We start from the raw sequence: 23,557 nt of genomic DNA, 5'->3' as shown, positions 1-23,557 counted from the left end.
TGGGAGGTGTTTAATCCAAGGACCCGGCTGCCTGGTAAACATCTCACGACACTATTCGAAGAGTAGTTTCTCCTGGTGCCTTAGTCAACACTATGGATAGAATGGCTTTGTGGCCGAACACCTTGCTTGCTGGATGCAAATGGTTGCCGTGTTTCCGTCACTGGATAATAAACTTAAAATGCAATAAAATACACAGTCGATTCGCTTTACAGTGTATTCCGTGCATCGCTTTGAGACGTCTCGAAGACGTGATATATCAAATGCAAGGATTATTATTATTATTATGATGATGATGAATTAACAAATAATCACAAAGCAGGAAGTTACAAATTGGGAGATCTGTCAATACACTGCTGTATTGTACTGTACAAAGCAGTTGCAAAAAGCGGAATTCAAGTCGAAAGAGGAAGTAATGTGTTTTTCATATCTAAGCAAAAAAATCTGAACAGGTCACATGAAGTAATGTCACTGGGTGGAGCCTGATTAAATAAGATCCGTACCATTTCCCGATAGCTTCAGACTAGGGGTTTTTTTTGGTGGCTCTTGTTCATCCAGGAGAGAAGAAGCTGAGAAAGGTAAGGAATAACATGTGAAAAAAAAACCCTCCTATTTGATTCTCAGGGCTCAGAGATGAAAGAATTTGGCGTAAGTTAAAAAGAAAGAATTAACGGTGTAAATCATTAGGTGAGGCAAACATGTCCCCATGTTCCTTCCTGCTCTCACGCCGAGGTACAGAGCAAAAAAAAGTTTTCAAAATTTTGCTAAACTTTTGCTCAAAGTTAAAGGCGAAACGGAGAATGGGAGAGACTTTTACCCCAGAGGGTTTGGAGATCGCTTGTCTCTCCCCGGCACTGACTAAATCCCACGCCTCAGCTGCACGTTGAGAAACTATCACATTGAATACTTTATATACAGTACTTCCTGATCGATACAGAAATGCTAAGGGTAGTTCATTGGGGGGAGGTCAATTACTGTAAATAAAGGTCGAATTTCAAGTGAAACAGAAACATTCTTAGGCTGGTGATTTCCAGAAGTTTCAGTGTCTTGAAGAATGTTTGGTTTCACTTCGAAATTGACACCATCTTTGCAAACTCTTTTATCTGCAGAAATACTGTAATTCGTCCTCTTCAAACACACACACACACACACAACGTCCTCACACGCTGCCTGTTGGATGTCTATCTTGCTTCTTATTTTCTTTGCAGAATTAAGATTGTTCTCCTTCAAGGGAGATTTAATCGAGTTGTTAAAAATTCTGAGGATTTTTGGTCGACTAAATAAGGAGAAACTTTCCTCCAGGTGGGCACAGATTCCAGATAATTGGCAAACAAAAGAACCAGAGGCGAGACGAGGAGATTTCTTTTTACGCAGCGACTTGTTACGATCTAGAATGCACTGCCTGAAAGGGTGGAGGAAGTAGATAATAATAGATAAATAATAAGATAAATAGATAAATAATAACTTTCTAAAGGGCATTGGATAGGTTCTTGTAAATGAAAAAAAATTGCAAGGCTTTGGGGAAGGAACGGGAGAGTGAGACTTGTTTTGAAAGGCGCGATACAAATGTGGTTGTTGTTGTTGTAGTTGGATTTAAAGAGCAGGTACGATGGGCCGAATGGCCTCATTCTGTGCTGAAGGATTCTATTATCTGTAAATGTAAATTACCTTACATTTTCTGGTCACATGATGAACTGTGTGGGCAGGTGCTTGATATAATAATAATCCTTGCATTTGATAATAGTGCCTTATCACATCATTGAGACGACTCAAAGTGCTTCACAGAATATACTGTAAAGTGAATTGACTGGATATTTTATGGGTGAAACGCAACAGTCAGTTGCGCAAGACAGCGTCCTGTGCCAGGCCTCGGAAGATAAGGAGGGGGGACTTCCTAATTAAGAAGGATAAACTGCTCAAAGGAGGTCCCAAGGCCAGTCCCGAATAACATCAATATCAACAAGACAATGGAGACTCACCTTATCAACACCGGTCAGGGCAATGATTGATTAGGATGAGTATGTGCAGGACGAGTTGTGAGAGGGAAGAAGGTATCTGGCAAGAGTCCAGAAAAGGGTATAATTAGCGAAGGGTAAGAAAGAAGTCAGTTAGTCCCAGCTGGCAGGAGGGCGAGCAAGGGAACTGGGCAGCGAAACCAGGGCAAGCACGTGACGACAGCAAAGGAATCTTCTTCCACTTTTGTTACTTACTCTTCTTTACACACTGTTAAGCTCACTGTCTTTTAATAAAATAATTATTGCACCACCTCGGATGGTCGGGTCATATTTCAAACTCTCGGGATCGGAAATCCCAACAGTCCCACAAACAGTCGTGAATTGAGTGACCACATTATTTATTTTTGGAGGGATTTTTACCCCCGGAAAGTGATCCGCCCATCAACTAACAACTGGGTTCCTATTTACTGCTGGATAAACAGAAGCATGTGGCGTATGGAACTTGAATCCACAATTAAGTTCCATAAAATCATCTGAAACAGGCGAAAGCACTATCAGCCTTAGCTTAAGCCAGGCTGATTAAGTTGTGATGCAGAAGGAAGCCTTTGGGTAATAAAGTGGTACGCAGTTGAGAATTGTTACCACAGTAGCGCTGATACAAACTAGAGGAATGGGATAATTGCACAGTACCTTTACCATACCCAGATCACTAAATAAGAGTGTTTTGGTTTTGCTAAGTCTTTGATAAGAGCAAAAAAGACCACTGTGATCCAGCCAGTCCCAAATTTTAAAGAATCTGCACAATTCTACCCCTGTGTCTAAATTTCTCGTCGCTTCCCTTTACAGTCAATCCTGTGAAGCGCTTTGAGACGTCCTCCTGACGTGAAAGGCGTTGTATCAAATTGCGAGGATCATTATTATTCAGTTCCAACTTGAAATTGCTGACCCATCAGTCTTCGTTATCGGGTTTCTTTGTCAGAAAGACGCAGCAAGAGAGTTGCTAAGTTGTTGCTGTCAGTACTGGTGTGCGGGAGATCTTAGAGTCACATCTGTCTGGTGAGAAAAGCAGATCAATTTGGTGAAAGTTCAGGTCAAAGATAGTCCAATACAAATCACTGCTTGTCACGCAGGTGAGAGGAATAATACACAGGTGAGACAGTATCACACAAGTACATGGGTGAGTGCAGTGTCACACAAATACACAGGTGAATGAGCAACACACATGTACACAGGTGAGTGAAGGGAATAGTTCTTGTTCACTGATCCCTTTAAATTTTGATTGATTGACTTTGACGGCATTGTTTTTATTCCGTTAGGTAATTTGCGATGGAGACTTCTCTGGTCAGGGGTTACGTCTTGCTGTCTTTTCTCGCTCTGGCTTTTGCACAGATGTTTGACCCATTGCTCAGCGAGCCCTGGCTGAACTGGAAATCGTATCATGGGAGAGAGTACATGCAGGTAAGTGGCTGAAACAAAGGGATCACAGTCATTTCCGACATCAGGCTGAACAAAGTCTTCTGTGTTACAGTGTGAACATTCCCATTTTACCCTCTCCAAAGGTCTCGAACTGACACAGTGCTTTCCTGTAGGAGAATATCTCAGTGTTTCACAGAGACAGAATGGTAGTCCAAACAGGATGGTTGATATGGGAGGTCGGAGGTGGCAGAAGTTGCAGTCAAAGAGCACAAGGATTTGAAAGCAGAGAAGGAGGGAGGGAGAGAGGGAGGGAGAAAGCAAGGTGGAGGGATTTAGGGAGAGAGTTCCCGAATGTCTGAAAGCTCACCCACTGTTGATGGAGCGGAGGGAACCAGGGACTTGGATCAGGCCTGAGTTGTATGGAGTGAAAAGAACAAAAGGAGGTGGTGGAGGGAATGATGATTGCACGACAACAACAACCACAAATTACATTTCACAGCGGGAGGGGATGTCCCAAGGTGGTGGACATTCAAGGATTTGGACTCAAGCTGGGGGTTGGGATCAGGATGGGTGGAGGGCAAGGAGAGTAGGGGTAGGAGGGTGACCGAAGGAGTGGTCAAAGGGGAGGAGGTAAAGGAATGGGCGAGGCGAATGGACTGTGGGATGGAGTTCCAAAGGGTTCGGGCAGAGATGATGAAGGCCCGAATGCCGATAATGGGGCTGGACAGGGGACATGGAACAAACCAGAGCCCACTGAGCAGAGGGAGCGTCCGGGTCACTGTAAGACCCTTTTTGCTTTGCTTTTCAGAAGGAAGACAGCTACAGGAGGGCTGTGTGGGAGAAAAACCTCAAAACAATCCAGCTTCACAACCTGGGTTACTCGATGGGAAAGCACTCGTTCGATCTGGCAATGAATCAGTTTGGTGACATGGTGAGCGGGTGTAACTTGCCTTTATACAACACCGTATGCGCGAGAGAAATGTCTGGCAGCGCTTCACAGAACACGACTGATTGGAAATGAAGTGAGGGTCAGAGCTCTTCACTGGTCGCTGGTAACACTTCAGAGCATCGAGAATTTGTTGCATTCTTCGGTTCAATTTTGAAGCCGATTTTCTGCAAATTCTTTTTGAGAACCGCAGAAAACGTGCTTCAAAGTTATGAGTGAATTCAACAACCTGCCCAAATCTGTGCACTCTGAAATGCCATGTTAACTGAATCAATAATAATAATAATAATATAATAATAATACTTGCATTTTGATATAGCGCCTTTTCACGTGGTCGAGACATCTCTAAAGTGAATTGACTGTGTATTTGGTGTGCGAAACATGACAGCCAATTGCGCACAGCAGGGTCCTGTAAACAGTCGTCGATTGAGGATGAAATTATTATTATTATTTTTTGTTGAAGTGCTTATTAACCCCAAGGGTATCATGGCTCTTTGGATCCTTTGTTTTCAATATATTACAACAACAACTTGCACTTACATAGCGCCCTCCACCCAGGGTAATGTCTCAGAGCGCTTAAAACAATCTATTAATTTTTCCTTGTTGGTTAAACTGTGTTAAATGTCGATCGCAAACTATTTCAGACAACTGAGGAGTTCCATCAACTGATGAACGGATTCCAACAGCCTGATACGGAACACTTAACCAGCACAAAGGATGTATCAACGAGACCCAAGTCCCTCAAACTTCCAGGGAGCGTAGACTGGCGCGATAAGGGTTACGTCACTCCAGTGAAGAACCAGGTAAAAATGACAACTGACTGATACACGTGGAAGCTTTCAATTCCTATAGTAATTCTGGCAATTTTTCTCTCTTTACTCATTTCGTGAAAAATCGGTCCTCCTTTTCCCCTCCCCCCAGTACAGTAGAACTTGCATCAATTTGATCTGTATAAATCTACGTCTGCCCAAGAGTTTATATTCTATGCACGTTCGACGAAACGCATACTTTGCATAAGTCATATTAAATGTACAAATCGAACTGATAACAACAACAACAACAAATTACATTTATACCACGGCTTTCACGTTGGGAGGACATCCCGAGGCGCTGGACAGTCATGGAGTTGGATCCGAGCTGGGGCTAGGGCTCAGGAGAGGTGGAGGGCAGGGAGGGTAGAGGTAGGAGGGTGGCAGACAGCTTTCTCGAAGAGGAGGGTCTTGAGATGGTCCTTGATGGAGGCAAGGGAGGGAACCAGGCAACAGGACAGTGGGATGGAGTTCCGAAGGGTGGGGGCAGAGCGGCTGAATGGTGGGCCGATTTATGATACTCCATACTGTTCTTGACATAAGGTACATTTGTGTTCCAGGGTGCTTGTGGCTCGTGCTGGGCGTTCAGCTCCACCGGTGCGTTAGAGGGACAGACCTTCAAGAAGACGGGAAAACTGATCCCACTGAGCGAGCAGAACCTGGTCGACTGCTCCCAGAAACAGGGCAACCATGGATGCAATGGGGGGATGATGGATCGCGCCTTCACCTACATACAGCAAAACAATGGGATTGACACAGAGGCTTCCTATCCATACACTGCAAAGGTAAGTTTCATTCAACAACAACAACAGCAGCAGCAGCAGCAGCAGCTTGGGTTTAATTGTGTCCCTCACGCGGGGCAGTGCCTCAGATCGTGTTCGAGCATTCAAGGGGGCATAGTCTTAAAATTAGAACCAGGCCATTTAAGAGCGAAATAAGGAAGCATTTTTTTACTCTAAAGGGGCGGTAGAAATCTGGAATTCTCTTCCCCCAAAAGGCCATGGATGCTGGATCCATCCACACCTTTGAGAGTGAGGTTGATAGATTTTTCGTTGGTCAGGGTATCACGGGATATGTGGAGAAAGCGGGAAATTGGAATTGAAAGGATTAGTTGAGGTACAGATCAGCCGTGATCTAATGAAATGTCGGAACGGGCTCGAAGGGCTGAATGGCCTACTCCTGTTCCTACAAAAATGGTCAACTCAGATCTTTTTGAAAGACCATTTTAGTGGATCCTTGTGTTTAAAATGAGCACAGGCATAGTGAAGTATTACAATAATTAATATTGCTTGCTTAGTATTAATAATGTCATAAGCGTCTGAAAGTGCTTCAGATAATTGTAGTGACTGTGTATTTATAGGAAAACACAGCAGCCAATTTTACATAGAATTACGTAGAATCTATAGCATCAAAACAGGTTATTTGGCCCAATTAGTCCAGGCTGGTTTATCCTCCACCCTTCCCTAGCCTCTCTCCATATATTCATAATAATAACAATAATAGTTGCATTCGATATCGTTTGTGGGATACTGCTGTATGCAATTGGTTGCTGAGTTTCGCCCACAAGATATACAGTCATTTCACTTTACACTATATTCTATGAACCGCTTTGAGATGTCTCAATGACGTGACAAGGCACTATATCAAATGCAAGGATTATTATTACATTATTAAATTCCGCAAATTATTTTGGGAGGTCCTCGCAATGTAAAAGGCGCTATATCAAATGTAAGGATTATTATGATAAGACATCTATTAGATTCAGGTTTCTTCTGGGCTGTTTTATGTCTCATCTAATGACAATTTTCCTTCCTGCCCTAGGAACACCCATGTAATTACGATCCCAGGCATAATGCAACCACTTGCCATGGTTACAGGTATAGCGAGCAGTATGACGAAATGGCATTGGCTGAAACTGTGGCCACGATTGGGCCGATATCGGTTGCCATTGATGCCAAGCACATTTCTTTCCAATTCTACAAATCCGGTAAGTAACCACTATTAGTTCAGTAGAAATTCAAGAAGGAAGCAGTTCCTGTGATGAATTAAACCCAGAATCCGAGCTGTTGAGACCTATTCTGTGCGTATGTGGAAACTCACACGACTGTTTGTGGGACACTGTTATGTGCACTTGGCTGCCGTGTTTTGCTCATAAAATATACAGTCAATCCATTTTACAAGATATTCTGTGAAGCGCTTGGAGACGTCTCAACGACGTGATAAGGTGCTGTATCAAGTGGCTGTTAGTGAGAGCGACTCTCAAACACCTGACCTGTGCTGGTCAGTGTGGAAGAGTGAAAGAGACTCATAGTTGCATTCCACTCTTTCTGTATTGACCTCTGACTCCGCCCCGAAGCTTTGGAACTCTCTTATCCAATCCCTCCGCCTTGCCCCCTCCTTCCCCTCTTTTAGATCACGACTGAAGATCTTCCTCTTTGACCGAGCTTACGATCACCTCCTCCCGCTCTCCAGCTGAGCGTCAGGCCCCATCACTGCTGAGCTCTCCGAGTCTCTGCCCCGAGTGAAGGGTGCAAGTTGTTGTTGTTGACATATCCTCTCTATCCTTTCCCTGTAAAGGCACAGTCGGTGACTGAGCATGCGTGTGCAATCACAGACACAAAGCCTTGTTCTGGTTGGTGCACGCTGACCACATCCACTATTTGCGAGCTGATTTACTTTACTACATTCCTCCTTGCAGGCATTTACCAGGAGCCACGTTGTCAAAGTTACAATATCAACCATGCCGTGTTGGTGGTGGGCTATAACAGTCAAGGTGGAAACAACTACTGGATTGTTAAAAACAGGTATGGTGCTTGTGAGGATGGTTACAAGCTGTGATTCCACAACCATTAATTTTTCCAATTGGTGGCACGACCATTCCCTAAGGGGGGGTGCAGGCCAGATCTTGTGCTGTCATTTCGACCCCAGCTGAGATCTAACAACTCAGTCCCAGATCAGAGATTGCACCTGTGACCTTCCCTAGTTTACTGGACTCAGTGCTATAACGTTTGTCAGGACAGTCTTGGACCCCATCATCAAAATCCATCTCTTTTGTTCTCCTGAACCTACCAACATCTCCCCAATAGGGAGATCCAACAGGTAGAATCATGAGTTTGTTCTGCCTGTTGGGGAAATGATCATTGCATGTGACAGTGGATTCCCCTGTGACCCCCGCTCGGAGGTTCTCTGACTAAGACCAGAAGCCGAGTGTTGGGTCTGATGTTACAACTGTATCTAAAATTTTCTGATTCCAACATAAAGCAGCTCTAATGCGCTAAGACATTAATCATTAAATGATGTCCCAATCTGTTCATCTCTGCTTCATGTACCCCGCCTGATCTACCTCGCCCATTCTGTCCCCACTGCCTGCTCTGCATCTCAACCGGTCCAACTGACTCCCACTCTCTCCACTTTTAAAGCCAACCTTAAACCTTACCTCTTATGGCCTTAAGATGACCTTTGGATCTCTTTTGTCCCCCCCCCTTTTCAGTCCCCACTCCCACCCCACTAACCCGAGCTTAGATTCCCAGCCAGCGTTGTAAAGAGCTGAGACTCCTCCTGACATATATGATATATCCATTTATATTATATATCATAGTATCCATCCTACAGTTCCTTTGCTGCGCCTCCTTGAAGGCCCGTCTCAAGATCCTTCTCTTCAACTGCAACATTGGTGATCCTCCTGTGCCTACGCTCCCTGCTCTCCGATCCCAACCTCCAGCTTGGGTGCAAATCCCTACCTTGGAACGTCCTGTACTCCCGACGTGAATTACACCTGTAATTTGTTGTTGTATGTTGTGGGAGAGAGATCCGTTTGCCCAAATGTTAATTACAATTATAAATCTTTTTCCTTCCACTCAGTTTTGGATCCAGATGGGGCAACAAAGGCTACATCTGGATGCCTAAAGACAAGAATAACCACTGCGGAATTGCCAGCTACCCCACCTACCCCTTGGTGTAAGGGCAAGGCTTCCAGGCGTGCAGACAGGAGGGGCCGAGGATAAGACCCTCCAACAAAATTCCACTTTATAATGTTATACATGTTTCCATTTACAGCGGTGTGATTGTGTGTTGATTATATAGGAGACCAATTGAACCTGTTGACTCAAGGTCTTCATTTGCCAGGAAATTTGGGGCCTGACAGCAAGAAATTGTGTTGTTGCTGTCAGGCCAGATTATCCACTGGAATATTCAGATGAATCTGTTCTGAAATTTGATGTTGAATATCACTTTGATGGCTGATATTATATGTGCATTAAAATTGTCCAAAGTATATTTAATGTAACTTTAGTAACTTTTGGGGGCAAAACCTTAGGGACAGCCCAAAAGCTTTGAGATGAATCAGCGTTGGTGTTGATGGGGTGGGCAGGGATGGACAGTGCAAGATGTTCATAGATCTTGGGTGTGACTTGACCAGCTCTGGGCTTGGGGGGGGGTTGGGGGCTGGGTGTGTGTATGTGTGGGTGTGTGTGAGGAGCAGGGATCCACAGGGAATCACAACCCAGATAAGCAGCATGAATGAAGCATTCAATGTGCCAATTAATTAATTAGAGGGAATTGAAGAGACACCTATGGAGGAGACAGATGCAAACCTGCCTCCTACAAGGATGAAGAACTTGTAATCTATGTCCTTATTATTAACCACCCCATTGCTTCATCACCTACAACTTAATCCTGGGTTTCTGTTATTTTACATGAAAGAAACAACATGAAGTATAATTATTGAAATAATTTACACTAACTGCTTAAGAGAGAGAAATTCCACCTGGTTCTCGAGTTATTCTATCTTCTTAGCATTTCACAGTATTAATATTAACAATAATTATTATTGTTACTTATTAATAATTATTTTTACCCAGAATTTGGCAAGTTCTACGGTAAATCTAGAGCCAAATCTGTCTGCCCCTTGAAAAAGAAATACAAAATTCTACTGATAATTGTTCCAAAGTGGAATTTACGCTGCAACATTTCACGAGGAAATGTACAAATCTTGGATTTGGAGCTCTGGTGTTGGTGTGGTGTTTGAAAGGTTAATGCCCCATTGTGCTTTTAAAGCCGAGATATAATATTGTGCGTGGATGTGATTTGCTTTCTAGAAACTTCCCTGCAAAAATTGCATTGCTAGACTTTTAAGTGTATTCTGAGCACCAGAGATTAAAATAAAACTTAAGTTTGTAAAAAATAAATTGTGTCTTTATTTGGTTTTTTAAAAAAAAGGAACTCAACCAAACCAATCTTCACTGTGTCACTCAAACCACGACTGTTTGTGGTTCACTGCTGTGCGCAATTGGCCGCCGAATTTCACCCGCAAAAGTACATTCAGTTCGCTTTACAGTTTATTTGATGAAGCGCTTTGAGTCGTCTTGACGACATGATCAGGAGCTGTATCAAATGCAAGGATTATTATTATTATTAGTGCTGGAAATGGGACACTTTCGGTGTCCTGGTCAGGCCAACCAGTGACGTTCCTCCTTGAGAAGCAGTTTATCAAGTCTTTCTGGATAAGAGCTCGTTCCAATGATTGGAACAATAGAGAGACATTGGTGCTGAGTCACCTCCTGGGAGAACACTTTCCCACCCCCCCCACTCCCTCTCATTTCACCTAAACAATACGTAATATACACCCAACATCTACCTGGGCACTCAGTTCCCTCCCCGGGGATGTGAGCACCCCACACAAAAAAACACAGGTAACTGTTAGCGTGTCAGCCTGGCTCAGTGGTAGCACTCTCGTCTGTGAGTCAGAAGCTTGTGGGTTCTTGAACTTGAACTCACATGGTCTAAGATGACGCTCCAATGCAGTGCTGGGGGTGTGCTGGATTGTCGGAGGTGCTGCTCTTTGGATGAGACGTTAAAGATCCCACGGCGTCCTCGCCAACAGTCCCTTAAATAAAATTGGTCACTCACTCCACGGCTGTATGTGGGACGTTGCTTATGTGCAATTTTGCTGGCGTGTTTGCTAACAAATACACAGTTACTCCACTTCACAGTTAGCTGTGAAGCACCTGTGATGACCCTTGGCACGTCCTTCTGACGTGATAAAGTGCTAAACCGAAGGTAAGAATTGTTATTATTTATTATTATTTATTAGTAATAATATTTTTTGCATTTGGTACAGCTCATTTCATGCTGGGAGGACATCGCAAAGCGCTTCACAGGATGTACTGCAAAGTGTAGTAACTGTGTGTTTTGTGTGAAATGTAACTCACGCTAACCCACTTAACTGGGGTGGGAGGGGGAGGAGTGGGTGAAGAACCCCATTTTATTTCCTTGTAGATTGTAGGATTGCATTTAAACCAGAAAAAAGTGCCCTCGATTTACAGGCCGACAATAACTGCTCTTTCCTGCATTATCCCTCCCTGCTCTAAATAGGATGATCAGTGTAGTAAAAATAATAAAAATCCCTGCTTTTGATAGAGTGCCTTATCACGTCTTCGAGACCCAGTGGTGTGTGCGCGCGTGTGTGTTTTTGTTTGTGCGCGTGTGTGTTTTTGTGTGCGTGTGTGTGTTTTTGTGCGTGTGAGTGTGAATGTGTGTGTGAGTGTGAATGTGTGTGTGTACTTTGTTTGTATTGGACTCGGGGAATTTTCCAGTCACATGAGATGACTGGAAGGAAGTTGCTTTTTACACTCAGTCAGCAGGTCTGCAATCTTACGAGCAGCAGTCTTCCTCGGAGAGGCTATTCTATCAGGTGAGACCTTCCGTCTTGGGCAAATCATGGGCAGTTAAGAGACAACCTGTACTTGGACAGGAGACTTGAGAGGCTGTGACCCTTTGCCAGCGATTCGCAAAAATCTGGACACATTTTTCTAGGGACCCAACCTACCCTAAAGGGCTTCAAGTGTTGTTAACAACTTGTGCTAATCCTCCTTAAGAATACGCCTTTCGCAATAGAAATGAACAGATTGAATCGTTCCAGAAGCAAACTTTGTTCCTAACTTTCACTCTCAACTGGTCTAACAGGGTAAAAACTTTTTTTTGAGAGAGACGAAAAGGGAAAGGAAATCAAACGTTAACTTTTTTTTGTATAGCTCAGTTAAACTGAAACCATAACCAGTGAACATCTGGTCAGCAAATAGTTTAGAAGTTATAGAGTTATATGTACTTCATCTAAAAACACAGGAAACTTACTTTTGGGTTTGTCAAACAACAAATCGCTTGCGTTCAAACAGAGAGGAAATTCAAGCCCCTGGGGTTTCTTTTTCTCTGATTGAATTCAAATGTGTTTTCACTTAAAGTCATACGCCTCCTTTGCTGATCGGACAGAGTTGAGTTTTTCTGCTAAAGTGTTTTTCTCTCTGTGAAGAGGAGAGAAGTTCTTCCCATATCCTGGCCAACAGCCCCCACTCACTCAGTTTTTTTTTGTGTGTGGCTCTTTGTGGGACTTTTCCGTGTGCAAATTGCCTGCCGCGCTCACCTACAAATGTACACAGTCACTCCACTTTACAGCTAATTCTGTGAAGTGCTTTGAGACTTCTTCCCACAATAACAACTTGTATTTATACAGCGCCTTTCAAGTGGGGTGGGGTCATCTCGGAGCGCCTGTCAAATCCCTCTGCCTCGCCTCCTCCTTCCCCATCTTCATAACGCACCTGAAGACCTTTCCTTTCGACCGTGCGTACGGACATCTTCCCCCAGCAACGCCCTCCCTCCAGCTTGGTGTCGTGCTCTACCACTGTCAAGTACTCTGGCTCGCTACCCTGCGTGAGAGATGCTATGTAAATACAAATGGTTCTTGTTCTCAACACGAAAGGCACTGTATTGAATGCAAAGCTGATGCATAAACAACAACAACTTGCACTTATATAGCGCCCTCCAGGCAGGGTAGCGACCCAGAGAGCTTTAAAGAGCTCTGTCTTCGTGAAAAAGCGAAAAGATGTTCATCACATGCATCTTTCCCCCTTTTGTGTACTGCAGTGGCAGCAACCGATGGGATATGAGGTTTAGATGTTGGAATTTTTCCATTGTTCGGGTCGGAGAATCTTAGTCCTGGTAATGAGTTTCCGCGTGTGTCAGATGCCCGGCTGAACACGCAACAAACGTAGATCAATATCAGGAAGAGCAAATTAAATCTCTTGTGTTCATCTTTTGTCAGGTCCTCCACCATGAAGATCTCTGTGTTTCTGGGCAGTTTCGTGGTCTTGGTTGTGACCACAGGCCCCGCACTCGCCTTCGATGAGGCTCTGACCCAAGCTTGGGAGCAATGGAAGGCATTTCACCAGAGAGAGTATACAGAGGTGAGGGCAGAAATGGACTGTGGGCTGAAAATATCTTGGAACGCACTGAGACACTGAGGTTGAGATAGATATTCAGTGTATTGTTTATGGCTCAAAGCCAATTTATGTTTTGGCAACGTTTGATTTGTTTCAGATTGAAGAGAGCTCTCGGAGACTGGTGTGGGAGAAAAATCTCCACTTAATTGAACGTCACAACCTGGAGTACTCAATGGGCCAACAATCCTTCCGTCTCAGGATGAACATGTTTGGGGACATGGTACGTGGGTTTAACATCAGAAAGGGTCTATGGGGATCACCAGTTTGTCTTTGCGTTTGTCAGTGGTGCCTGCTGATAGGAAAAGGTCAGGAACCTTAACATGAGAGATGGCAGACTGGGCAATAGTCAAACTGGAGCCCAGAGGTCCAAAATTCTACCTAGTCTTAGCCTTTTCTCCTGAAATTGAAAATTACACACAATGAAGCTGTTTTATAATACAAATAATAATAATAATCCTTACATATGATGTACAGTAAACCTCATATCAATTGTATTAGTTGGGATCATACATTTAATATGACTTATGCGAAGTATGAGTTATGTGAAACTTACATAAGTTACAGGAAATTCAGCGGGCAGACGTACGCGTACGACTTAGGCTATTGCATAATTTATACAGATCAAACTTATGCGAGTTTTACTGTAACAATAATAATCCTTTCATTTGATATAGGGTTATCACGACGTTAAGACGTCTCAAAACGCTTCACAGAATATACTGTTAAGTGAATTGATTGTGCATTTTGTTGCCCAAATATCACAGTCCTTGACAAATACAGTTTCCGAATTCAAGCCAAATTTCAACAACTTGGCGCCACCTTAGATTTCAAGTCAAAATATGTTTACAGGTTTGAAGACAAGGTGGGATTTGGGGGCCTTTCAAGACTCTGGACTCATTTACAAAATTAATTAATGCTGAAACGTTAGACAGCACAGCCATCCTGGCTCATCGCGGGACTTGGAAGGACAGACCAGTCACTGAGAGCAGGAAATCCTCCCGCTCAGCTCCCGTTAACCCTGTAAGCCAAAGCCCTAACGGATAGGGCGATCCTAGCTAGGTAAGCAGCGGGAAAGCTTGCCAGACATTGCTCTCTTTGGCAAGCTATGCGGTTGTAGCTGGTTAGACTTCAGTAGTTACCCCAACGCACGCTCTGGGGTCCCATGCCTTACCTCTTGCCAACCTGGGACTAACTTTCCTGAATTCGGTAAGCAGGATGTGTCCCTTCAGGGACAGAGAGTGCATTCCATTTCAACAATCTATCTCTGGGATTTTCATGTGTAGGTGGGATGGGTAGAAATCTCAGCTTGGTTCGGATACTCTTAAGTACGGTGATGGGTTTCCGCATGTGTCAGACACCCGGCTGACCAAACAAAAACACAATGTTGAGATTGAATGGGCCAAAGCATCATCGTGATATCTTGTGACTGACCTCCCCTATCTCTCTCTGTACTGATCCTCTCTATTGATACTCCCCCTCTCTATTTCAGACCGTGGAGGAGTTCAACTGGCAGATGAATGGATTTGGTCGCTCGCCAGCCCGGACCTCGTCCAAGACATTCTTAAAGGTTTTGGATCCTGTCCAACTTCCTCGGAAGATTGACTGGCGCAAGGAAGGTTATGTCACCCCAATAAAGAACCAAGTAAGGGAGGAAAATGTTCTGTTAAAGCAACTTAACGGGAGCAGATATCTCATCAAATACAGTATCAATAATAATCCTTACCTTTGATACAGGAACTGTAATGTCAGAACATGTCAAAGCACTTCATAGGGATTGCTGTCAAGTGTAGTGACTGTGTGGATCCCATTGTAAACCATAACAAATTGTATAGCACTGCCGATAGAGGTTTTGGTAATAGCATGTCAGATAGTGCGATTCATTGCTCATAGATAACTTGCTTTGTAGTCAGCTTGGCTGAATTGGTAAAACTATTGCCGCTAAATTTAATTGTGGATTCAAGCCCCATGTCAGGGACTTTGAGCTCGGAGTCCAGGCTCTCAGTTTGGTGCGATGATGGGGGAAACGCTGCATGGTCATACACAGTCACTATATTTACCTGTAAAGTACTTTGAGACAATTTGAAGTTGACAGACGTTATATCATATATTTTACAATCTCCCTCTGGCGCTCAGTTAATACATGCACCAACACTGCCTGTTGGACTCCACATTGAATCTCAAGTTAATGATGAATTAGATGATCTCTGCCAGGGCAGTCACAATTGACTTCACCCACCCGACATCTACACACGTTCCAACAGGGGCGTTCTGCTTTGTGATCAAGAGCATGAACACAGATGGACAACACAAAAGGTGGATGAACGGCACAAAAAAAATGCTAGGTGTGTATCTGGTCTGTGTGTGTTATATAATAATACTTGCATTTGATACAGCGCCTTATCACGTCTTCGAGACGTCTCAAAGTGCTTCGCAGAATAGACTGTAACATGGATTGACTGTATATTTTGTGGGCGAGACGCAGCAGCCGATTGCGCCGGGCGGTGTCCTGCATACAGTCGTGGATTGAGCGACCACATTTTTTATTACAGGGTGCTTGTGGCTCGTGCTGGGCGTTCAGCTCCACCGGTGCTTTGGAAGGACAGACCTTCAAGAAGACGGGAAAACTGGTCTCGCTGAGCGAGCAGAACCTGGTCGATTGCTCCAAAGCAGAGGGGAATAGTGGATGTGGTGGAGGGTGGATGGAGAATGCCTTTAAGTACGTGTCTGATAACAATGGAATCGATTCGGAGGATGGATATCCCTACACTGCGACAGTGAGTTTCAATTTCCGTCTGACCATTGATAATCTGTTCCAACCTTGTTTTGTTTAAAAGTTGCTCGGAGCCAATATGGTGCAATAACTGAATATGAAACAGTACCATGCTTTCGTCGAGAATCATAGCACATTTGCTGAACACAAACAGGTCATTACACCCATCAAGTCCTTGTGCTGCTCACGTCTAAGTTTCCCCAACTTAGAACTATCGATTCCAATCATCAGCTTCTTGTAAACAGCACGTTTACACAGAATGTACAGCACGGAAACACGTCAATCAGTCCATGCTGGAGTTTATCCTCCTCATGTGTCTCCACCCATTCCTTACTTCCTCTCATACCCTTCGATTCCTTTCTTGTGTGAAAGTCTAACTTCCTCTTAAACTCCCTTCTCTTTTTGAATAGTGCTGCGGTAACTTTAGTGTCCACCTGAACAAGTAGACAGGAACTCAGTTTAATGTCTCACCCAAAGGACGGCACCTGTAACAATACAGCTGAGAGTCAAGCTTGACTGCGAGCTCAAAGACTCTCCTTGGAGCTTGAATCCACAACTTTCTGACTCAGAGGCAAAAGTGCTACCAACTGAGCCAATAACGATTTGGAATTAGAAAGCACCTTTCACACAGGATAGAGTCTCGGAACGTTGGTATCAGCCAGTCATCGTCCTGGTTGGCGCTCCTTCACTTGAATTTGTTGCTTCACTCGACAGAAATTACTTGTGACCCACGTTGAGGTTGAGACATTACCGTTAGCAACCTGCAGGTTAATTCCCTTCATTGGCTCTGTATTTCCGCGATTAACTTAATTTAACATGTAATTGTCGTGGTCACTGAGCTGACCGAATGACATTTCAGCGTTCCAACAGGACGGTAGAGTATTAATTTACTAAACATGTGTTTTTTTTAAACAAAATTCAGGACGACCCCTGTAATTACAATCCCAATTACAAAGCTACCAATTGCACCAATTACATGTTCGTTTCCGAAGGCAACGAGACAGCCTTAGCCATGGCTGTGGCCACCATTGGACCTATATCTATTGCTATAGATGCCACTCATCAATCCTTCCAGTTCTACCATCACGGTAAGTCACAAATGGCAGCATAAACTATCAACAGTGAAACCCTGTTATACTGTGTTTCAATGTACTGTGTGTCCATTTATAATGTGGGTGCACTGTTAAGGTGAAGACAAGGTTATGCTTGGCTATGGTGAGTGGGTTAGCGTAGGTTTGTGGAGTCCTGTAGCGTATTGATTAGAGCACTCACAAGCGAGCGAAACGACCCGGGTTTGATTCCCGGGCAAGGCAAAACATTAGCCAAGTTTCCTTACTCCACACGCCTCTGTTTACGTAGCAGTGGAGTAAGTAGGAACCCGGTTGTAAGTCGATTGACGGATTACTTTTCTGGTGGTAATCATCCCTTCAAAATAAATAAATAAATGACGGAAAAAAATGTGGTCTCTCAATCCATGACTATTCGTGGGACACTGCAGTGCACAATTGGCTGCCGCCTTTCGCCCACAAAAATATAGAGTCAATTCACTTTACAGTACTGTATATTCTGTGAAGGGCTTTGAGATGTCGCAAAGAGGTGATTGCGCGCTGTATCAAATGCAAGGAATATTATTATTATTATATTACAGATTAGAGCTGGAACACTGGGAGGGGAGAGGGTTGGGGTTGGGGCTGAGCTCGAACACTATTGTCATGGAATAGACTGCGTGGCTGTGTTTGTGCAGGTGTTTACTATGAGCCGGACTGCACCGATTACACCATGAGCCATGCTGTCCTGATAGTTGGATATGGAAGAAAGTCCGGGAAGAATTACTGGATTGTTAAAAACAGGTACATTACACTCTGTTTACTGTCGGATATTACTGTGTGTTACGGTGCATAAAAGAAGCTTAGCAACCTCACTGAGACAGGCTGGATCAGGACCTTCAGAATGCTGTCACAGATGTGCTCATCTGAGGTCATTAGGTTATAGGAGATTGGATGAAGAAGACCTTTTGGCCCATTTGATTTCATCCTTCCTAACCGTCCACCCATTCCAGCATCAAGCTATAATTGAATCCAGTGTCCTGGCCTTGACCACCTTTTCAATATTTCATATACTTTGCATTACGGAGTCCTGTAGTGTATCGGTTAGAGTGCTCGCCTCGCAAGCGAGAGGACCCGGGTTCGATTCCGGGGTGGGGCGAAACCTTAGGCAAGTTTCCTTACTCCACGCACACGTCTCTGTTTGCCCAGCAGTAAGTAAGAACCTGGTTGTTAGTTGTTTGGCGGATTGCTTTCCAGTGGAATAATCCCTTAAAAAAAATTAATAATAATTTGATCCCTCAATCCACGACTGTTTGTGGGACACTGCTGTGCGCACTTGGCTGCTGCATTTCGCCCACAAAATGCACGTTGTTTTAAGAATTAATCCTATGTTTTTGTTAAAAATAAATATTTTTCAGCTACTCGACTAGTTGGGGTGACAAAGGCTACATTTTGATGTCCAAAGACAAGATGAACAACTGTGGAATTGCTTCTCACGCCGTCTATCCGGTGATATAAAATTTTGCTGGACAAAATCTGGGAATAAATTTTGCAATGTGTCTGATTGTTAGAATATTATTGCCATTGGGAAGATTATTTCCCATACAGTGTGAGTTCACTTTGTAAACTAAGCTTGGATATTATAAAAACCAGCAAAGAATCCTTTGTCCTTTCTGTTCCCGAAATAATTTGGGTCAATTTTGCGCCATTTCTTAGCGGATTTCTTAATTAAGAGATCGCAAGCAGTCACTCCGACCCAAGGGAATCAGGTGCTGAAAATGGATCCGAGTTGGAGTCATGGGCTTCCGGATTTCTTAAATCCATTAAGAAATGCTGCAAAATTAACCCCAACTAACAGGCACCCTCGACTAAAAGGGAAAGTTTTAAACCATGTTATTAAATTGTTGCCACATTAAAGGAAATGGAGCATCTTTGGACTCCTTCCCGTGGGGCTTGAGAAAGAGAGCCTCAGTGTAAAGGGAACCTCATCCCAGAGGAAGGATGTGAAGTGTATCTCTTCTCGGTAAATCCACACACATCTCACTGACTTGCAATAATCCATCAGTTGAGTCCCATAGAGTATTGGTTAGCGCGTTTGCCTCGCAAGCGAGAGGACCCAGGTTCGATTCCCGGGCGAGGCGAAACCTTAGGCAAGTTTCCTTACTCCTCACGCCTGTCTACTTAGCAGAAAGTAGGAATCTGGCTGTTAGTTGATTAGCAGATCGCTTTCCGGGGTAATAATCTCACACAAAAAAAAAGAAATTTGCTCACTCAGTCCACGAGTGCTGTGCGCAATTGGCTGCTGCGTTTCGCCCACAAAATATACAGTCGAACCACTTTACAACATATCCCGTGAAGCGCTTTGTGACATCTCAACGATGTGAAAAGACACTTTATCAAATGTGAGAATTATTATCAGCTCTCAGCTTAGAGTGGAGGCCGAGCAAGTCAGTGGGAGGCTCTTGGAATTCCCTGGAGGAGGCAAACTTCACTGCCTGAGATTTTTGTTTCCGCTGCAAGCTGTTAATGACACTTGTTTTCCTAATGAGACCTTGTTAATTCTCCTCTTCTCCCCTCCCCATGTGCATCACTGATGTATCTTTTACTCAATACATACAAAATGGATGATTTTTTAACCCATAATGTTGTGAGACTCTTGTGTGTTTGCTGACAAGCCGGGAGGAGATGGGATAGGGAGGCAATGGAGGGTGGGGTTGGGGTGGGTGGTTGTGGGGAGGAGTGGAGAGGAGGGGATGGGAGGGAAAGTGACCTTCGACAGCTCAGTTGGCGGAGACCTCATTTGGTGAGTTCCAGAGAACACACACAAGGCCAGAAAGGCTCCAATTCGTGCTCGGTGCTGGGTTAGACTCTCGCTGTTAGTGGGGCATTGAGTGACTCTGGACTGCAGACGGGGAAAGGAGGGAACTTCTGCCAAGGTTCCTGCTGCGGTCTAGCCTAACCCTCAGTGCCCTCCGCCCCTTCTGATCCCAATACCCTGCTTGAATCCAAATCCCTCTTTGTCCAATGCCTTGGGAAATCCTCCTGACGCTGGAGGCGCTGTGTAAATGTAATTTGTTGTTGTTGAAGTCAGGCAGTGACCCTTTTAAGGTAAAGTTTATTCCTATACACAGCGTTTTTTTTTATTCAAGTCAAAACAAGCAAAGAGAAAGAACATCACATGTTCTAATTCTAATCTGAGGAGTTCTGTTCACTGTAAATCAAGCAGTTTCATATCACTGCAGAGTTGCCTGGACATGACAGGCTGAGCTGAGGACCTCAGGGGGGGACCTTAGAAAAGTGCATAGAACTTTAAATGAGATTGAGAAAGCCAACCCAGAACAATACAGTAAACCTCAACTAAGTCTTACGGTTGGGTCTATACATTTAATATGACTCACGCAAAGTATGAGTTATGTCAAACTCGCATGCAATATAAACTCCTAAACGAGACTTGGGCAGATGTACGATTTAGGCGATGATACGATTTATACAGATCAGACTTCTACGAGTTTGACTGTACTTTAATGCATCAAAGGAGGACTCAGGTTTACAGTTGTAAAGGGCAATTTCAGGACAGACACCAGGAAGTTTTTTACTCAAGAGGATAATGAATGACTAGAATACGTTTACCAGGAAGCGGGGCTGAGGCCAGGACACTGGGACTTATTTAAAAAACACACAGCTTGATACTGTGCTGTGAGGGCAGAAGGGTGGGTGTTCTACAGGATGGGAGCAGATGGGTCAAAGGGCCTTCTTCGTCTGTTCAAGTGAATGTAAAGTAAACCGTGACATAATTGGAAATGAGAAGAGAGAGTGCCCTGGCTGGTGATCCTCAGACAATTGGTCATTAGGGTCCTGTCTGTCTGTGGGACATCAATAACAACAACAACTTGCATTTATATAGCGCTCCTGAACCAGGTTAGCGTCCCAGAGCTTAAACCAGAGCACATCACCGCGCACACACTGACTGCCATCTTTGCCTATAAATACACAGTCAATACATTTAACAGATGTTACAACAATAACAAAACTACATTTGTAAAGTGTCTTTCACGTCGGGAGGACGTTCCAAGGTGCTGGTACCAGAGTTCCAGAGGGTGGGTGCAGAATGGTGGGAGACCTGCCTGCCGATAGTGGTGAACAAGGCGGGGGACGTGAAGCAGGCCGGAGTCCGCTGACCGGAGGAAGCGAACAGGGTGGTAGGGGGTTAGGAGGTCAAAGAAGTAGCCGGGAACAAGACCATTGAGGGCTTTTAAGGTGAGGACCAGGATCTTGAACTGTATCCTCTGTGTGACGGGAAGCCAGTGGAGTCGGGCGAGGATGGGGGTGATAGGGTCGCGGAGCCTGGTGCGGAAGAAGACACGGGCTGCAGAATTCTGGATGATCTGCAACCTGAGGCGGGAGGAGTTGGGGAGGCCGACAAGCAGTGAGTTTGCACAGTCGAGCCTCGATGTAATGAATTGTTTACTCATTTACTGTTGACGTTCAGAATATCTGGGAGAAGTGGCTTATTACAATCAGTCGCACGCAAAGCATCCAGGATTGCGTGATCAAACTAATGTCAAATCTGTCAAGCTCAGATTTTTAGACTGTTTTATAACCACAACAGGAAGCTTTGACCCATTTTATCACAAGGCTCCATACAGCCAGCACATTCAGCTGAGGTTGAACTCAGACCACATGGGACTTCGGTTTAATGTCTCATCTGAATTCTATCCCACTCGCCCATTCTCTCCCCATAGCCCTGCAAACTTGTCCTCCCCAAATAATTATCTAAGGTGATGGCTGTTTGTTGGACACTGCTGTGCGTAAACTGACTGCCACATTTCGACCACAAAATATATAACAGTCAATTCATTTTACGGCATATTCTGTGAAGCGCTTTCAGACGTCTTGAAGACGTGATAAGGCACTATAACAAATACAAGGATTATTATTATTATTTATCCCACAATCTTCTGACTCAGATACGAGAGCGCGACCAACTATGCTGAAATAGCACAGAATGCTGCAAAATTGGGTGTAGCACCGCATAATGGTGCGAATGGGAACCGCAGCGAACAAAGGGAAACATTTGAGCGAAAGCAACTTCTTGCTGCATACAGATCCAAACAGTTGCCTCCCTCGATTGCAAGTCACTCTTATTTCTTACCATCTTCCCACGGAACCAGTCACTGCCCTCGACATTAACTGCCTGTGAAGTGCTCGTAGTCCCCACACTATGAAATAGCTTAACAAGTCACTCAGTTGTTAGATGTTGGTACGTGCTAACCTTATAATAATAATAATAATAATAATCCATGCATTTGATACAGCGCCCTATCATGTTGTTCAGATGTCTCAAAGAACTTCACAGAATATACTATAAAATGGATTGACTGCGTATTTTGTGGGCGAAACGTGGCAGCCAATTGCGTGTAGCAGTGTCTCACAAACAGTCGTGGATTGAGTAACGAAATTATTATTATTATTTTTTAAAGGGATTATTACCCCTGGAAAGCGATCCGTCAATTGACTAACAAACGGGTTTCTATTTACTGCTAAGTAAACAGAGGCGTATAGAGTACAGAAACTTGCCTAAGGTTTCTCCCTGCCCAGGAATCGAACCTGGGTCCTCTCGCTTGCGAGGCGAGTGCTCTAACCACTACTCTACAGGACTTCACAGCCTTGCCAGCATCGCCCACATCGTAAGAAAAGACTAGCACAGATGGACCAAGTGGATTTTCATTCTGTGACACTCACTCCTGGGAAAGGCCAAGCTCAACATCAACAATTAGACACTCGCCTGAGTGTGTCAATCTGAGACATTACTGAACTCGCACTTACCCCTGAACCTGCCACCTCTTGTCCTGCTGCCTCGGCACCCAGCTACGTCGGGACTTTAAACCCTGATAGTCTAAGATGACACAGAAATGCAGTGCTTGGAGTATCCTACATCGTCAGAGGTGCCGTCCTTTGGATGAATGGTTAAAGTGAGGTCTGCCTCTTCAGGTGGATATCAAAGTTCCTGTGGTGCTTGAAACGAGAAAGGAGTTTCTCTCTCCCGGTCTCCTGACCAATAGTTCACCAAAATAAAATTGCTCACTCATGCCATGGCTGTTTGTAAGATATTGCTGTGTTAAAAATTGGCTGCCGTGTTGGCCTACAAAATACACAGTCACCACACGTTACCCTAAATCCTGTGAAGGCTTTGAGATGTCCTCCCAATCAGAAAAAGGTGCTGTAAAAAATGTAGGGATGAGTTTATTTTTATTTTTGAAGGAAGGTGTTCCCTCCAGTCAACCAGCCACCCCTCCATCAGCACACGTGATGGTTGATGAAGTATTTTGCTTAATCTGCAAAGCA

The 23,557-nt window shown here is 44.2% G+C and overlaps 2 protein-coding genes across 2 annotated transcripts; both read left to right on the top strand.

The window, feature by feature from the left end:
* The first annotated feature begins 412 nt into the window (after positions 1-412).
* Positions 413-9,395, top strand: LOC103183536 (cathepsin L1-like). The gene is given in 8 exon segments (NM_001292740.1): positions 413-575; positions 3,269-3,410; positions 4,177-4,299; positions 4,959-5,117; positions 5,684-5,908; positions 6,945-7,110; positions 7,822-7,927; positions 8,985-9,395. Coding segments are annotated over 7 exon segments (1,011 nt in total). The 5' UTR covers positions 413-575; positions 3,269-3,278; the 3' UTR covers positions 9,085-9,395.
* A 2,315-nt stretch (positions 9,396-11,710) lies between these two features.
* LOC103183537 (procathepsin L) lies at positions 11,711-19,852 on the top strand. The gene is made up of 8 exons (XM_007901089.2): positions 11,711-11,814; positions 13,219-13,360; positions 13,494-13,616; positions 14,886-15,038; positions 15,946-16,170; positions 17,089-17,254; positions 17,911-18,016; positions 18,631-19,852. The coding sequence occupies exons 1-8, from the start codon at positions 11,726-11,728 to the stop codon at positions 18,728-18,730; spliced, it is 1,104 nt and encodes a 367-aa protein (XP_007899280.1). The 5' UTR covers positions 11,711-11,725; the 3' UTR covers positions 18,731-19,852.
* The last annotated feature ends 3,705 nt before the right edge of the window (positions 19,853-23,557 follow it).

This window comes from Callorhinchus milii, unplaced genomic scaffold (assembly GCF_018977255.1).
Source record: "Callorhinchus milii isolate IMCB2004 unplaced genomic scaffold, IMCB_Cmil_1.0 Scaffold21, whole genome shotgun sequence".
Lineage (NCBI taxonomy): Eukaryota > Metazoa > Chordata > Chondrichthyes > Chimaeriformes > Callorhinchidae > Callorhinchus > Callorhinchus milii.
Note: the sequence above shows the minus strand (reverse complement) of the source record. Positions and strands in the feature narration are given on the sequence as shown.

Bases quoted from the DNA above. Each gene is read 5' to 3' on its own strand.
- LOC103183537 (XM_007901089.2), top strand. From the start codon at position 11,726: ATGACTGGAAGGAAGTTGCTTTTTACACTCAGTCAGCAGGTCTGCAAT. The intron at 16,171-17,088 runs GTGAGTTTCAAT...AACAAAATTCAG, and splicing joins GATATCCCTACACTGCGACA to GACGACCCCTGTAATTACAA. The intron at 17,255-17,910 runs GTAAGTCACAAA...GTGTTTGTGCAG, and splicing joins CTTCCAGTTCTACCATCACG to GTGTTTACTATGAGCCGGAC.